At 30.2% G+C, this 15,839-nt stretch overlaps 2 protein-coding genes across 2 annotated transcripts; one reads left to right on the forward strand and one right to left on the reverse strand.

Annotated features, from left to right (window-relative positions):
- Positions 1–2,206: 2,206 nt before the first annotated feature.
- Positions 2,207–6,943, forward strand: LOC125069795 (SET domain-containing protein SmydA-8). Its single transcript, XM_047679373.1, has 8 exons — positions 2,207–2,431; positions 3,055–3,262; positions 3,460–3,658; positions 4,178–4,302; positions 4,383–4,609; positions 5,300–5,463; positions 5,909–6,101; positions 6,595–6,943. The coding sequence occupies exons 1-8, from the start codon at positions 2,302–2,304 to the stop codon at positions 6,825–6,827; spliced, it is 1,479 nt and encodes a 492-aa protein (XP_047535329.1). The 5' UTR covers positions 2,207–2,301; the 3' UTR covers positions 6,828–6,943.
- Positions 6,944–7,941: 998 nt separating this feature from the next.
- Positions 7,942–10,803, reverse strand: LOC125069777 (myb-like protein D). The gene is made up of 4 exons (XM_047679349.1): positions 10,485–10,803; positions 9,403–10,401; positions 9,128–9,235; positions 7,942–8,107 (listed from the first exon to the last, which is right to left on the reverse strand). The coding sequence occupies exons 1-4, from the start codon at positions 10,620–10,622 to the stop codon at positions 7,976–7,978; spliced, it is 1,377 nt and encodes a 458-aa protein (XP_047535305.1). The 5' UTR covers positions 10,623–10,803; the 3' UTR covers positions 7,942–7,975.
- Positions 10,804–15,839: the final 5,036 nt, after the last annotated feature.

A 15,839-nucleotide genomic window follows, 5' to 3' on the forward strand; every position in this document is an offset into this window, starting at 1 on the left:
TTAAATATTTTATTGTTTTATAAATTAGTGATTTATTATTACTCATCATATTATAAAATCATAATAAAATAAGTCTGAATTTGACTATCTGTTAAGGCAGCCTTGTTACGGTACCAGCCTACAGATAATTCAATCTAGTTCAATCAATATAAATAATAGTTAAAGTGAATTAAAAGACTTTTGCTAGCTAAATAAAATTAAATAAAAAAATATATTAGAAACAATAACGCCGAGATTAATCCATTATGTTTCTTTAAATATTACATTACCGCTAAATTAAAGAAAAGTGTCTATAATATTATTAAATCGTAGTAACAAAAACGTTTTATTTAGAGAGTTAATAGTAGTAAAATGAATTTAAAATGTATAGATAATTAAATATGTTTTGTACAATAATGTCGTTACAATTAATTTGACTAAGCAGAGCTGACACAGTGGTTAGAATAGGTGAATGTGGGTTCAAACTCAGGCTAGCGCCACTACATTTTTATGTGCTAGCTTTTTATATATCATCTCTTTTTCAATTTTGAATTGTGTTCAACCCTAAACGTTTTAAATGAAATTCTATATCTTGTGGAATCACCATCCGCATTGGAGCAACGTGGCGGCATAAGCTCCAAGCCTTTTCCTTAAAACTAAAGGAGATCTCAGTGGACTTCCCTTTCTTTTTATTTTAATTAATTTAACTAGAAATTTAACAAAAAATAATATCTTCTAATAGTTATTACTTTTCCATAAGAATATTGATAATTCTATATTATTCATTTATTATTGATTATTTTGTAATTTAGAAGTATAACGTACAAATTTATAGATAGGGACTTACTGAGCACCATAATAATTTTGATTGCAAAACATGATTTTCATTTTTCTCTTCGTCTTCACACGGGCAATCAATTCTATGCCCACTTTCATCTTTACAGATTACCATCTTTCCAATTGAGCCATCCTAAATACGCAGTTCAAAATATAGTAGTAATACGTAGCTAGGTATAAGTTATACTTGTGTAAGTAGTGGATAATGGTTTAAAATTTTTTTAAATATAAAAATAATTATTTTTAAAACGTTTATTTAAAAATAATTATTCAAATGTATTACAATTTCAATGCTTATTACTGTATGTACTTATTCAACTTAGTTGTCAATAAAATACACTATGTACATAAAAATGTGTCTAAATTTGTAGGTTTAACGAACTCAAAGAACCAGGTACTTTCCGTCATTATTATAGTTAGTTTTTTTTTTTAATTAAAATAAGCATTACTTACGGGGCGGAGACATGGCACTGTTTCTCTTGTAACATCAGCGCTCACTATTGGAAATTTAAAACATTTTATATAGTTATAAAGAAACAAATCACTAAAAACTGACATAATTAAGAAAAAAACTTTTGGTTATTAAAAATTCTGATATAATATTTTAATTATATATAAGTACCATGAGGCTAGATTACTAAATAATTTGAATATTATAAAATCTATGAGGCTTTTTTAAGTTATTCAATATTTACCATTTAGGTGTAGGTACTTATTTCGAATAAGTACTTATTTTTTATAATCACATTTCTTGATTTTTGATATTATACTTGTATGATAAACGATGCATCTACATTTGCAACAGAAAATCGTATACAGTCCATATTATTATGCACTCACTGATAATAATGTTTTGGTTGATCGATCTTATCTGACGTGTAGGTAGTTGTTTAATGTTCATATTATTTGTTTGTATAAAACAATATTAGAGTGGCATAATACTGGCATTTTACAAGTCTTGGAGTACCTATGTAAATGAATACAGATAAGTAGTTCAAGATAGATATTGAAATAATTCATCGCATCTATAGTTAATCTAAGAAATGAGCAGCGCGTATTTTATAGTATGGTATTTTATAATTTTGTAAAATAAGTAGGAAAAACTACTAAAATTACTAATCTCATAAAAGAAAGAAACACCATTTCCACCCTAAAAAATATGCAAGCTTCACGAATGGTGAGAATGATGAACTCTCCAGTAAAACTCTGAAACAACTTTGAAGTGTTTTATGCATGGGAAAAAAAAAATATATATTAGCACTACGATATTCCCATAGGAGCGCTTAATAATAATAGATACAAAAATAGTAATATGATATATCATGTTTAGGTATAGCAGATAACTTTCTCGATTCGTCTGTGTATCTCGAGCGGTCGACGTTAGCTTATTTTAAGACAATCCAAATGTACAAACGCTTCAATCTCCGTTCGGCATCCTTTGAGAGAACTATATGCTTCGCTTACTAAGATTAACTAATTAACAAAATGGTTGACATTTGTCACTACAAAGTTTTACAAAATGAGGTATATGGCCGTTATTTGACCGCGAACAAGGATTTAGAATGTGGGGATTTAATATTTACAGATTTACCTGTCACTGTGGGACCTAAGCCAGGCAAGTTTACTATAGCGCAAGTTAACTCGGTTCATAGCACACTGAATGTGAACACAACCGAATATTTGTTAATTATATATAATTACAGGATTAATTATATTATTTTTCTTTGAAGAACCTGGTTATGTGACACTCTGACCTCGCGTAAGAACATATTAGTAAATATTCTAATTAGCTAAGACTGCTTAAAGCTTTTATATCTTTTAAGATAACTCTTTTTCTCTTCGCCTTTTTAAAAAATTCACAGTAAACATGCAATAATGGTTAATATATGCAATTATTTAATATTTTGACTATTATTTTGTTGCTTAATATTTATAACAATTTTGTCTCCTTAACCACCAGTTTTATTTTCGAATACTAATTATAACAATATGGGTAATTGATTAACTTTAAATTATATCTATACAATTAACGAATGTATTTAGGAGGGCTTGCACACTCGTACTAAGTTACCACGCTTTAACTTTATAGAGCGCTAAATTATTTAAATAAAACATACCAATCATCTATTTACACTAAAATGATACCAGTTCACGATTCGAATTCGTGCAATAAAAATTGCTTTTCTCAATAAACCGTAATCCATTTATCAAAATACACCTAACAGATTGCTTTTTCAGATACCTCACCATTATGTCTAGGATGTTACTGTCCCGTTGAAAATTCCGTATGTTCGCGTTGTAGTTGGCCAATATGCAGCACTGAATGTGAACAGTCACCGCAACATCTGCCGGAATGTGATGTTTTTTCAGAAGCGAAAATGCGTTTTCAGCCTATAGAAGACTGGACAGCGACATCTCCCCAACTTGATTGTATAACGCCTTTGAGGTATGTTGTGACTCGAAGCTATTAATATTATTTGTATGCATAATAATATCCATACAATATACGTACTCATACTTCCCTTGTGACTGCAGTTACTGTCTCAATTAGCCTACAAACCAGAGTAATATGTAGAATAGTTTATGAGTGGCTGGTCCAAACCGGACTTTACGTAACTTCTCTGTATACGTTGTATTTTACAGATTGTTACTAGCGAGAGAAAAAGATTTAGATAGATGGAAACGAGAAGTTGAAGTTATGGAAACTCACACAGAGGCACGAAAAAATAGGCCGACGTGGGAAGCCGATCAAATTAATATTGTAAATTATTTGATTGATCATTGTAAGCTTAGAAACAGATTTTCTAAAGAATTAGTAGAACAGGTGTGCGGAATTTTAGAGGTAAGAATGTGTTTGTGTGTGTGCTATTATACTTTAAAATTGTTTTTTGTTTTTTTTAAATAATTATTCAAATATTATATCACTATAAATTTCGAGCCGAGGCGGCTTAGTTTTGATTGATTATTGTTTATATCACAGAATAAAAAACAGGTAAATATTATAAATTGTCATAATATACAAAAAATATATAAATATGGAGAGTGAATTTTAGTATTATACCTATACAAGAGGGTCGGAATGAAAAAGTTGGCAAAGCTACAAGGCCGATGACGCCAGCGTTTTGCTTTAAAAAACATGCTGTCTGAGTTCATTTAAAATTTTACAATAGGTAAACCTACTCACATAATTTTTTTGTAAATAAGACACATATAATTATCTTATTTTGACAATACTATTAATTTCCTAGCAAAAATGTATTTCGGCAAGTTCTTGTAATGATTAACTATTAATCAAACTATTCATCATAGATACGCTTTTTTGTTTAATTCCAACGATTTGTCATAATTTCCTATTTTTAAGGTAAATGCAGTAGAAATTCCTTCGCATGGTGGCTTCAGCATACGCGCTGTGTATCCTCGCCTAGCAATAGCTTGTCACAGCTGTATACCTAATATTACTCACACCATCCTTCACAAAAATTATGAGTAAGTCATCTAGAAAAGACGGCAACTATGAAACAGATACATAAGTACATTACATGATATTAATAACAAATTTTTGTTAGAGTGCAAATACGAGCAGCAGTACCAATAAAAACCGGCGAAATCCTGCACTTAAGTTACACCCACATCTTATCACCTACTTTAATACGTCGAGAACATTTATTAGAATCTAAATTTTTCAACTGTGAATGTCCTCGGTGTGAAGATCCCACTGAGCTTGGAACACATTTGAGCACTCTGAAGTGTAATAAGTGCGACAATGGCTTAATTCTTTCAACTAATCCCTTGGGTAAGTTGTACCAATACCGCACTTAATTTCTAGTAAATCAGGGGTCTACATTATGAACGTCTGCGAACGAATTAATAGAAAGAAAGAAAGAAAGAAGAAAGAATTTTTTTTTTATTTGTAAGCATCGTTTTGAGACATCAGTGACATAAACAAAACAACAACAACAACTATATATAATAGTTTTAGTAATTTAGAGATTACTTACTAATTGTATGAAAAAATATTTTATTAATTTGACCAAATTCTATATCCCATTTTTTTTTCTTTTGATACAATGAAATTGCTAAATACTACTATTTAATTGCATAAAACTGACTCGCATCAGCGTTACAAAACTTTTACATTTTATATATTAGTTTTATTAAAGGAATTAAATTTTTTAAAGGAAGGAAGGAAACTCATACTTGAACAAAAAATGCCAAATTTGTTTACATAAACATGCTTTAAAAAGAGATCCGAGATCATCTTTGAGTGAATGGAGTATCTTAAGCAAAAAATGTAAACAGTGTTCTGGCGATCTGTCCTTCTGGGTGCCTATGGCACCTTGACGATCTCCGGTGCCCGCCAACGCGTGAAGCCCGGATTTTTGCACTCCTTGCAACCTTGATTAAGACGGGCTGTGTGCAGTTGCTAAAAAAAAGAATGTTTTAATTGGCTAATAATTAATCAATAATATATTTTTATTTTAAGATAATGGAGCAGAATGGAAATGCACAGAAAAGAACTGTCAATTTAAGACAAGTGGTCCTGCGATGCGTAAAATGTTAGGCGTGGTTCTCGCAGAACTAGAACAGCTCGACGCTCTCGATCCCGGACCTACTGCTATAGAACTCAGAGAAGCTACTATCAAAAAGGTATAGAGATTATTGTACGTTATTAATAACGTACAATAGTTTTCTTTTTAATATCAAGTATATCTTGGCTTAAATCAATAATTATATAGTTAATATAAAAATCACCCGAAAAACGTATTTGTTAGTTTTACCTACTAGAAATTTAATTGAGTTGTGTATTTAATAACTGATTTACGTCGACTTTAACTATAATTGGTGTTTAAATGGAGAATTGTATAATCAAGCACTCCTTCAACATTTGAACCCTTTACATAAATGACACCATTAGGTGACACATAATTCATTTTCTAATTGAAAGTAATCAGTCAAAATAAGATACAAGATGGTATTTTTGGCCATATTTCAACCACCTGATATACTTAGACATATCTTATACTGCCTAACAAAAATCGTCACAAGCTTCATAATAATTACCTAGATCTAGTAGTAATAATATTTATTTCAGTATAAGTCAGTGTTCCATCCACGTCACTCAATACTCCTGTCTATTAAGCACGCCTTAGCTCAACTATACGGTCGCGTAGAGAATTATACGATTGATGAACTACCAGACGTGATGTTAGAGCGCAAAGTGGAATTCTGCCGTCTTATATTAAAAACATTGGAAGTTATATCACCAGGAGACAGCAGAATGAGAGGTGAACAGAATCTCAACATTATTATTTAGAAATTTATTTACATCAGCATTAATGCCAACTCCCTAGTGTGTACACAATCACTAAGCAAATTTGACAGGAATTGAAAACCTGCTATGGTTTTAAGTCCCAAGCTTGAGAAAGAAGTAGCAATATATTTAAAGTTCGCAGACAACAACCATTGAAGTGTTTTGAATAGTATTTGATATAACTTATCTATTAATAGGGTAAGCCGATTTTTGTCCCAGTGATTATGGGACAATAGTTGCACGTAAAAAATCGTTTATGGTCTCATTTTGAAGAGCTCCAGCCGTAGATGTGCAGAAAAATTAAGAGGATTTTTGATTGCAATTTACTAATTTTTTCATACACTTACCTACTTTTTGAATTTCAAAAATCTATCATTTTGGAAATAAGCATTTAGACATTTTATATCCCATGTATTGTTGATTTCATCATCGTCTTAATATATTATACAAATCTCACATTATTTTAGGTATGATGCTATACGAGTTACATGCGCCACTAATGTATTTGGCTCGGAACGAGTTTGGAGCTGGTCTCATTACTCAGGAAAAATTGAAGGAGCGATTGCAAGAACCTTTGCAGTATTTAGCCGATGCTGCTCGGATACTGAGTAGAGAAGACCCTCAGAGTCCTGAAGGTATTACTGGTAATATTGCACAGCAATCTATGGAACAACTGAAAGCTAGCTTAAATTCGTTGTAACTGTTGCACATGATGTTATAAAGATTTATTTTATGGATAGTTTAGTTACTAAAATCCATTAAACTTTAGATCATTTTATTTAAGTTACTAAATTTGTTTGTCGAATTTTTTTTACGCGAAAGAGTTACTTTATAATAGAAATATTTTAAAGTTTTAATTAAATATTATATGTTAATTAAATATTATATGTATGTAAATATTATAAGTAGTCAAAATAAAGTTTTCTTATTGTTTCTTCTTAGTTTCATTTACATTTTTTATTGGCTCATTTAATTAGGTTAGGCTAGAAACCTAACCTATTATATATATCTTATTTCGTAACTGTATTTGCGAAACAAAATATTTAATAGTGTAAATAAAAAATATTAATAGTTTTATTTTCCTTCTTACAAATATTAATTTACGAGAAATGCACAGATTATATAAATTTAATTATGTACTTATAGGGCTATTTAAAAACCTAAACTTTAAAGTGTTTTTTTATATAAAATATTAATATATACGTTTTATATATTAATATAATATGTAACTATGTTTAATAATGTTTGGCACCAGACATGCGTTAAAACCAAACGTTAAAGCGTGGCCAAAAATGTCCTAAGATTATTGTAGATGGTAGATAATCCTTTAGTGGAGTCGAAGCTAGTGAGGAATCTTGGAGTGCAGTTTGTAGAATCATTACATTTGCGTCCTACTATCCATTGGCCCAACATGTTATTTTTTTTGTGCGGAAGCGTTAATACGTAACTACCCAATTAAATATTATCACTTCCTTTAGAAAAAAATATTTTTTATTTTACTTTATCATTTTCTTCTTTGTTTAGTGCGTAATGTTGGTTAAGAAGTACTTTTTCACCATAATATTTAATAAAAACTATATATGTGTGTTGGCAGCAAATATATAAGGTCAAAAGCTTAGCCGAGTCTACGACCTTTTCACCACATTGTTAAGATTCAGTGTTTAATTTTTCGAATTGTCTGTACTTATTTTATGGGTTTTTGGTAAATGAAGTTCCTTATTATTATTATTATATATATATATATGTACTTATATAATATATTAGGGAGAGTAAGTATTAAGTTCTGATCATTTATATTAAAAATATATTGCATAAAAAACGTTTATTTTGTTTTAATATATACATTGACTAAAACTTTATCTTTTTAGGTTTTTTAAATGTTTCTTGAACAACTGATTTTGCTTGATAACCTAAATCTTCAATATTGTCGTCATTAAGAGTCTGCAGCTTAATAGAGGTCTCTTCTTTTTTGTTATTTACCTGAAATTGAGACATATTTAAAATAAATAAAACATCTTAAAAGAGTTGGTGAAACACAGTGTCAAGTCCGATAAGTAAGTGGCCCGTGAACAAAATTTTAATTAATATGAGCATCTCCTCATGTAGTCTTAGGAGCAATACCACTTCGAAATTTCCGTCCATAATAATGAATGAACTAAATAGAAAATGAATGAAAGTTTTTTTTTAAACAGTTTATATTGATAGATAGGCGCGACACGCGACAATTTAATTAAATGAATGCAGAAAATAATTATAATAAAATGAATAAAATTTGAACTTGTTCCGAAACATAATATCTAACATAATAATCAATCTCTTTAAAAATAGAGCTTTATTATGTAACATCTACATTTGACAATACATAAAAATATTTGGTTCGAATATATCAATATTATACGACGATATGAGTATTATCTATCTTATTATCGGGAATAGCATCCATGTTTTCTAAAAACTGAGTTTAAGAATTAAAGAAAAGCCTTTGTTTAAAATCCAGCCTTCTTTTAAGTTTGATAATAAGCATTGATGCCTAAAGTACAACTATGCATGTCTGTCAATCTCAGTGGATTGCCACAAGACCCTTGTTGCACTAAAAATATTAGGATTTTCGTTAAAAAGTATATTACAGTCATAAATTATGTTTTTTTTATATGCAGATGTCTGTCAACCATATCAATAATAATAAACATCAATTTTTTATAAAAGCCACTTATGAAGTATGATTTATTAAAAAAAGCTTTGTATCTTATCTATTTAAGTGCTGCTTTTAGAACATAAACTTATATCAATCAATTCATCAGTTATATAGAAAAGTATTGAAAAATATATTTTATTGTAGTACTTTTAATAAATACAAAAAGCAGAATTCATTCAATTGATATCTGCCCAAAAATAAAATCTCCATAAATAAAGCGAGTATGAAAAAACTGTATTTTTTTACAGCACAAACATCTACACAATTTTATTGCAATATACTTGAAAAAAAAAAGTTTTACTTACCGTTGGGCAATCTTTTCTCAAATGAGTAACATCTCCACATAACTTACAACATCCACCATTAGGGTACAGACCCTTGGGATTATCAGGACATTGTCTTGCTATGTGCCCCTGAAATCAGTATCAGTATATTATATAAAGTATTCTTTATTGAAAATATACAAACTTGATTCACAGTATATTTGATTACAGTTATAAATATTTTGTATAAAATATACTAATATTATATGGGATAGCTGACATATAATGTAAAATATGTAGTACTCATATATACTCACGGATTCTTTACAAATGAAGCATGTAGCAAATCTGAATTCTTTGTCCCTTTGTACTTTGCACTCAAACTGTCTGTGCTCAGTAGACCCACACTTGAAACAGACGCCTTCAGCTGAATCAACACCTGGTATGTTTGACTTTAGGTCAGGACAGTCTGACAGATTATGTCCACCTTTCCTACAATTGTAACACACTTCCCTTTTAACTCTAGCCAAGGCTTTTTCAGCTCGCCGCCTCTCTAGCTTCATTGTCCTCTGTACTTCACTCTTTGGTATGCCTTTCTTAATCATATTCTTTTTTAATTCTTCAAGTCGTTCTGCATCTTTTTTCATGATAGGGAATCCATCAAATCTCACTAATTCAACTTCTTTACCATTAATAATAAGTTGGAAACTCTTGTCATCAATAGGTTTCCTCCTCTGTGGTTTACCATTCTTTGTTTTATTTTTAAGTTTCCTTGAACCCTCAGGATTATATGAATTTCCATTTTGGTTATTTGTGTTGGAAGATGCAGATTTATTATTTTTAGGATTATTATTTTTTGCATTAGGGTTTTTATCTTGTATTTTTTGCATACTTTTGCTAGTTTCTGATTGATTATTTTGCATGTCGGCAATTGTAGATGTACTACAATTTGAAACTTGCATTGTAGATTCAGATAAGTCTTTCTTTTTTTTTTGCTTTTTTTTTTGCTTTTTCTTTGATACATTTTGTTCAGATAATAAGCTGGCATCATTTTCATTCTTATGTTCTAAGTCAGAAGTTATTTTTTTCTTGGTTTTCGTAATTTCATTTTTTTCAACATTACATTTGTTATCGCAGTTTACATCAGAAACTTCCGCTTGGCTTACTGGTTTTTCTTTATTTTCCTTTTTATTTATTTTTTGTTTTGGTTTTGATATATTTTCAGATTCCGGAAAATCACACCATGTAGCTTTTCTCTTCTGAACCTTATGTTCTTTAAGGAAGTTATTATAATTTTCTATTCTTTGTTGTTCTGCCTAAAATATTGGAAAAGATTAGAATAAGTCTACTGATTATTCACAAAAGTAATAAGTGTAATAGAACGTAAAACCATAATTACCTCTTCTCGTTTTTTGCATTCTTCACTATCAGTTTTAGCTTTTAACATGTGTTCTTTCATCACCTCCCATGGTGTACTGTCTTCAGGAGATTTTAGGTTAGAGGCTTTAGAGCCTTTTGCTCTAGCGAATCTAGTCATTATGTTTATTTAATGATATTTTCACAAGGCACAGTTTCGTAGAAATTGTTTTTTTTTTTTAAATGTTGTAATACAGTTTCCACTATAATATGAATGAGATGCCTGTCGACATTATTCAACTTTTGGAATTTATATTTCATTCATAACCCTATCTGGGTTAAGAACATATGACACATGTGGCAGGAACTTCAAAAATGTCAATTGTCAAAACGTCAATGTTGAAGGTTGCCATTCAAGTGTTGCTACTATTTAACTTTTTTTTTATTATAGGGGGCAAACGAGCAGGAGGCTCCTAAATTAAAAAACAAAGATATCCACATATCCACATATAGCAGACATTTATTAATACATATATGCCAATTCACATTACAAATCAAATCAATTTTATTCAAGTAAACTTCACAACGAAGCGTTTTAGAATCGTCGATATAAAAAAACCACCACCGTTTCGGAAAGCAGCCTCCAGCGAGAAGAAACGGCAAGAAACACGCATAGTTGCTCTTATCAAATAAACAAATTTACAATGCTGTTTTTTTTACAAAAAATAGTGTTCTGTGATGGAACCCCAGCCTAAATCCAGGCGTTTTTTTCTAAAAAGTACTCATTTAATGAATAATAAGACTTATTTATTAATTTAGTCTTAATAAACTTTTTAAATGGTAAATTGGTTACATTTCCCGGTATCTTATTATATATGCATTGCCTAAAAACGTTCTCTGTACCGTATGCAAACGGAAAGTAGGGGTTACTAGTTTATTTTTACCTTTGTATTTTCTTCTGTATAAACATTATATTATCATAAATATATTGTGAAACAGCCGTAGCAGCACACCTATTTCTTTAAAATTTTCGCGTAATGATGTCCTAGAGCTAATATTATAAATAGTTCGGATAGCTCTTTTCTGCAGAATAAATGCTATTTCAATATCTGCTGCATTACCCCACAACAACATTCCATATGACATAAGACTGTGAAAATTACTAAAATAAACTAGTCTAGCAGTACTTATGTCCGTGAGTTTTTATTGCATAAATGGCACTACTTAGTTTCCCTGCTAGGGCATACAAATGGGTGCCCCACTGAAGTTTGGAGTCAAGAGTTATCCCTAGAAAGGCCGTCGACTCAACACACTCGAGCCTTTCATTATTCAAAATAACGGCATAGAATTTGTTTTGACATTTGACAGAGAAAACAAAATACATTTAGTCTTTTTGGCATTTAGTAGATACCAAATTATTTATATCAAACCAACCAAGAACCCGCGACAGAGCACTGTTTACAACGTCATAGTTGTTTATTTTTCTGTCGAGTTTAAAAATAAAGGATTTATCATCTGCAAACAGTACAATGTCGCAAGTCTTATTTACAAAATAAGGTAAATCATTTATATATATTAAGAACAGGTCTTAAAATTGAACCCTGTGGTACACCCATTTGCGCCAGAGCGCCATTTGACTTTGCACCGTTAACAACCTTCAAAACTCTTTACAATAATATATGTACGTATATATACATGCACCACTCGCGGCGCTTGCGGCACAGCTGTTTTTTTTTAAACTGATATCGATGCACATCTCTGTTATTGGATCTCGGTTGCGTTACGGCCAGAACGATAAATCATGATGTTGTTATTTTTTATATACATATGTACATTGTATTTTTGCATTCTATAAATCACATTTATATTTAAAACAAATTACCTCCTTCTAAACTTAATTCGTCATTTTGTATGACACTTCAAAAAATAATAATAGCTAAGCTACTAAATTATAAACTAATCGTAATATTTCAAAACGCGAAGACGTGATTCTAATAATTTTAAGCAGCAATCTGTATTTTTCATTTTTATTCATAGTAAAACAATCTTATGTATAATATATATAGGTAAGAGGTAAGAAACAATAATTTATCAAAATTTTCGCCTCGCAGATTGCTCTTTCTGTCTTAATAAATTTGTCGTCTACTCGTCGGTGGAGCTGATAAGAATTTCAGTGCTACCTTTCTCAGAGACAGAAATGGATTAGATTTCCAGTAATAATAAATGTCTGCACTTCTCCGTAAAATAGGTTCTGCCAAGTATGCTTGAATGGTTATCTTAATTTGGGATAAACAATCACTATTCTCCACACCAGAGGTTCCTATTAAATTACAAGTAGATTTATCATGGGCGTCCCAAGGCCCTTCCGCCTTTTGTATTCTAGATGAACAAGATGGCTGTGATTCTTCAGAATGATAATTTTCACTCATTCTAGATGAACAAGAAGGCTGTGATTCTTCAGAATGATAATTTACACTCATTGTATAACTAACATCCTCCGTATAAATTCTCAAATGATTTTCTATTTCTAAGGTGGCAATATCAACTTCATCAGAATGTGCTTTCAAATCTTGGATCCAGTAATGTTGCAATTACGTAATTGACGTATGCAAATCAAGTGATTCATGCAACCGTGTTTTCATGTTTCACATTATTTCGCTTTCATTTTCGTCTCTAGTTTGCAGCTTCCTACTTAATAGTGATATCAAAGGAATTGCAAGGGAAATACATGCGTTATCATATGACAGATCAAGTGTATCAAAAAACTTTAGTACCTCAGTAAGATTCTTTATAATATCCCATTCCCAACTCACAACAAACAAAACGCATTGCGAACACAAGCAAGTTACGACATGATTAAACAATTACCGATCATGACCGAGCACAGCGCGGCAACTTCCGAACGCAGTTTCGGTTTCGGTCGCAGTTTCGGCAAGTTTACCGCCGAAACCGAAACTCATTTTTTTGCCGAAACTCAACAGAACTTTCGGTCGGACATTAATGTATACACTTCTAGTCTAGCCTAGTCGTAGTTCCCAGGACGAAACAAGCTCAGGAAATGCAGCCGCTGTCCACGATACAGTATGGTAGCGCCGTTTCACCCTCACCTCTATATTCTCGGCGGTACTTACAATTTGATCAAACGAAATGCCTTATTAAATACAACCAGGAAATAGAATATTTAGATCGAATATAATATTTAAAGTTATTTTAGGTAATAAAGGTGTTCGTATTTCTGTCAAAATAAGCTATTTTTATTACAATTGTGAGAACAAAAGATTTTGAAATTATGGGTCTTATTTGTTACATTATACTGCATATTTAATTAGAACCTAGTTTTTGTCAACGAACTCAAGTAAAGAACGAAACCATATTTTATAAATGGTTGGAAGTATTATTGTAATAATATATATGAGTAAAGCAAATGTTTTTGAACATCATATTCCTTCAGTTACTCGAAATAGAAAAGCTTACACTTAAAATTATCTTTTTCCTTTTTAAAGAAAGATAACAACAAAAATATACAATTTTATTCAAACAACTACTACTGTAAACTATAGTCGTTACTATTAATACTCCTTAATTGGGAATAAATGGAAACACAAACATTTTATACTTTTTTTTTATTTGAACTTAATTTTGCTTCCACTAATTTAATCCAATTTTCATACTGTTCATTGTCTTCTTCATCTATTTCGTCACAAAACTTATCGATATCTTCATCTTTTGGCTCCTCTTCACAATTTTGGTTAATATTCTTGTTACTATTTCTGTCATTGCGATTAAGAGAAACCTCTCGCGGTTCATCATCATCGTCATCAAATATTATTTTCTTGTTTTTATTATTATTGGATTTTATTCTTGAAACTTCCTTAGTAATTACTGACGTATTTTCTAAATGTGACAGATTTTTATCATTTGATATTTGAGCTTCATCGCCACACATATTTTTAGACGTAACCGCTTTGTCCGACTTATTATCCTTATTTAATTTTTTTTTCTGTTTCTTTTTTTGAATTCCGGAATCCTTTGATTTATTTTTGTCGATGTTATCACTTTTCAAATCCTTTTTATTATTTTTACCCATGACTCTGAAAAGAAAATTATGATTAAAAAACCTTCATAATTATGTAGTAATAATTTGATAACTCCACAAATAAAATACAGAAAAATATTCCTAGCTTATCTTTACATTTAATAAATTATTTATATTTAAAATCTCATGTAATATCACCACCCCATATACTTATCACAATAAATATGTAACTGTAAAATATAAATGTATGACATAAAAAAACTCCGGGGCATACATGCGCATTTTTTTTTTAGTATATTCAACTCAATTTTTTTTTTAATAAATACACTCCAAATATCTTCGAACTTGAAAATTAATCTTTTTTACGAGTATAATATAATTGATATCAGCGCAATATTTTAAGTACATATAATATATTAATGACTTTAGTGTGACTTTAAATATTAGTAATATTATTTAATAATGACATTTTCACATTTGTTTAATTTGGTACGAGCTCCACCTTACCTAATAAAAAACAATATATATTTGTTAATGTTACAAAATGTAACATTATATTTTCTATCATTGTCTCATTTAAAATTTACATACATACATTTAAAAAATAGACTTTACTTTGAGGTTGAGTTTCTGAGCAAAAGTGATGAAAAAGCTCTCGTGTATATATTTATTTTTATATGCTTATATTTAGTTCGTATGCATGTTTCAAATAAATACTCTTTGACAGATATCTGTAGTTTAGTAAGAGTGTGATAGGCCGACAGCACTATTTCGTTACTTGGACGCAGATTGGTGATAGATATATTTGTGATCGATTTAAATGTTGGATTATAGGTAATTGTGTACATTAATTACAGCTTATAATATTTTTTTCGTCTTTCAATTTCCTCGATGTAGAAAAGCTTAATTTAGCAAAGTTTAGTTTAATATTGCACCGGTTTAATTTTGTGTTTATAGTGGCAATTATATTTGAATATCATTTTTGTTTGGACATTTTCAAAAAGCCACCCGTGTTTCTATTTCAAATGTAAAGTACTTCTTCGAAAAGGTAACTATTAATAAATATCCTGTTCATGAGATAAATCACTGCGAATCGTCTATTAGTGTCTATTTAAAATAATTTACATAGTAAATCATACGCTTCGCGAAAATTGTAAAATTAATGACCTATACACGTGCTTAAGATGCTGATAAATAGTAATAATACTTAGTTCAGTACAATAGTCGTAATACTGTAGTGATTCAGTAAAACAGAATCAAATAAGTCATGTGATACGCTAGAGTATTCAACTGAAGGCAAGTGACTGAGCTATTTTTATGTAGCATTACATTTAAATATATATTTTTAATTGGTAAGGTAAT

This window comes from Vanessa atalanta, chromosome 16 (assembly GCF_905147765.1).
Source record: "Vanessa atalanta chromosome 16, ilVanAtal1.2, whole genome shotgun sequence".
In the NCBI taxonomy this organism is placed as follows: Eukaryota; Metazoa; Arthropoda; class Insecta; order Lepidoptera; family Nymphalidae; genus Vanessa; species Vanessa atalanta.

What these genes read in the sequence shown, in the direction of transcription:
- LOC125069795 (XM_047679373.1), top strand. Translation starts at nt 2,302, where the DNA reads ATGGTTGACATTTGTCACTACAAAGTTTTACAAAATGAGGTATATGGC. An exon ending in CACTGTGGGACCTAAGCCAG is followed by an intron (nt 2,432 to 3,054) that starts GCAAGTTTACTA and finishes TTGCTTTTTCAG; the next exon opens with ATACCTCACCATTATGTCTA. An exon ending in ATCCTTCACAAAAATTATGA is followed by an intron (nt 4,303 to 4,382) that starts GTAAGTCATCTA and finishes AATTTTTGTTAG; the next exon opens with AGTGCAAATACGAGCAGCAG.
- LOC125069777 (XM_047679349.1), bottom strand. Translation starts at nt 10,622, where the DNA reads ATGACTAGATTCGCTAGAGCAAAAGGCTCTAAAGCCTCTAACCTAAAA. An exon ending in GCTTCATTTGTAAAGAATCC is followed by an intron (nt 9,236 to 9,402) that starts GTGAGTATATAT and finishes TACTGATTTCAG; the next exon opens with GGGCACATAGCAAGACAATG. An exon ending in TGAGAAAAGATTGCCCAACG is followed by an intron (nt 8,108 to 9,127) that starts GTAAGTAAAACT and finishes TCTCAATTTCAG; the next exon opens with GTAAATAACAAAAAAGAAGA.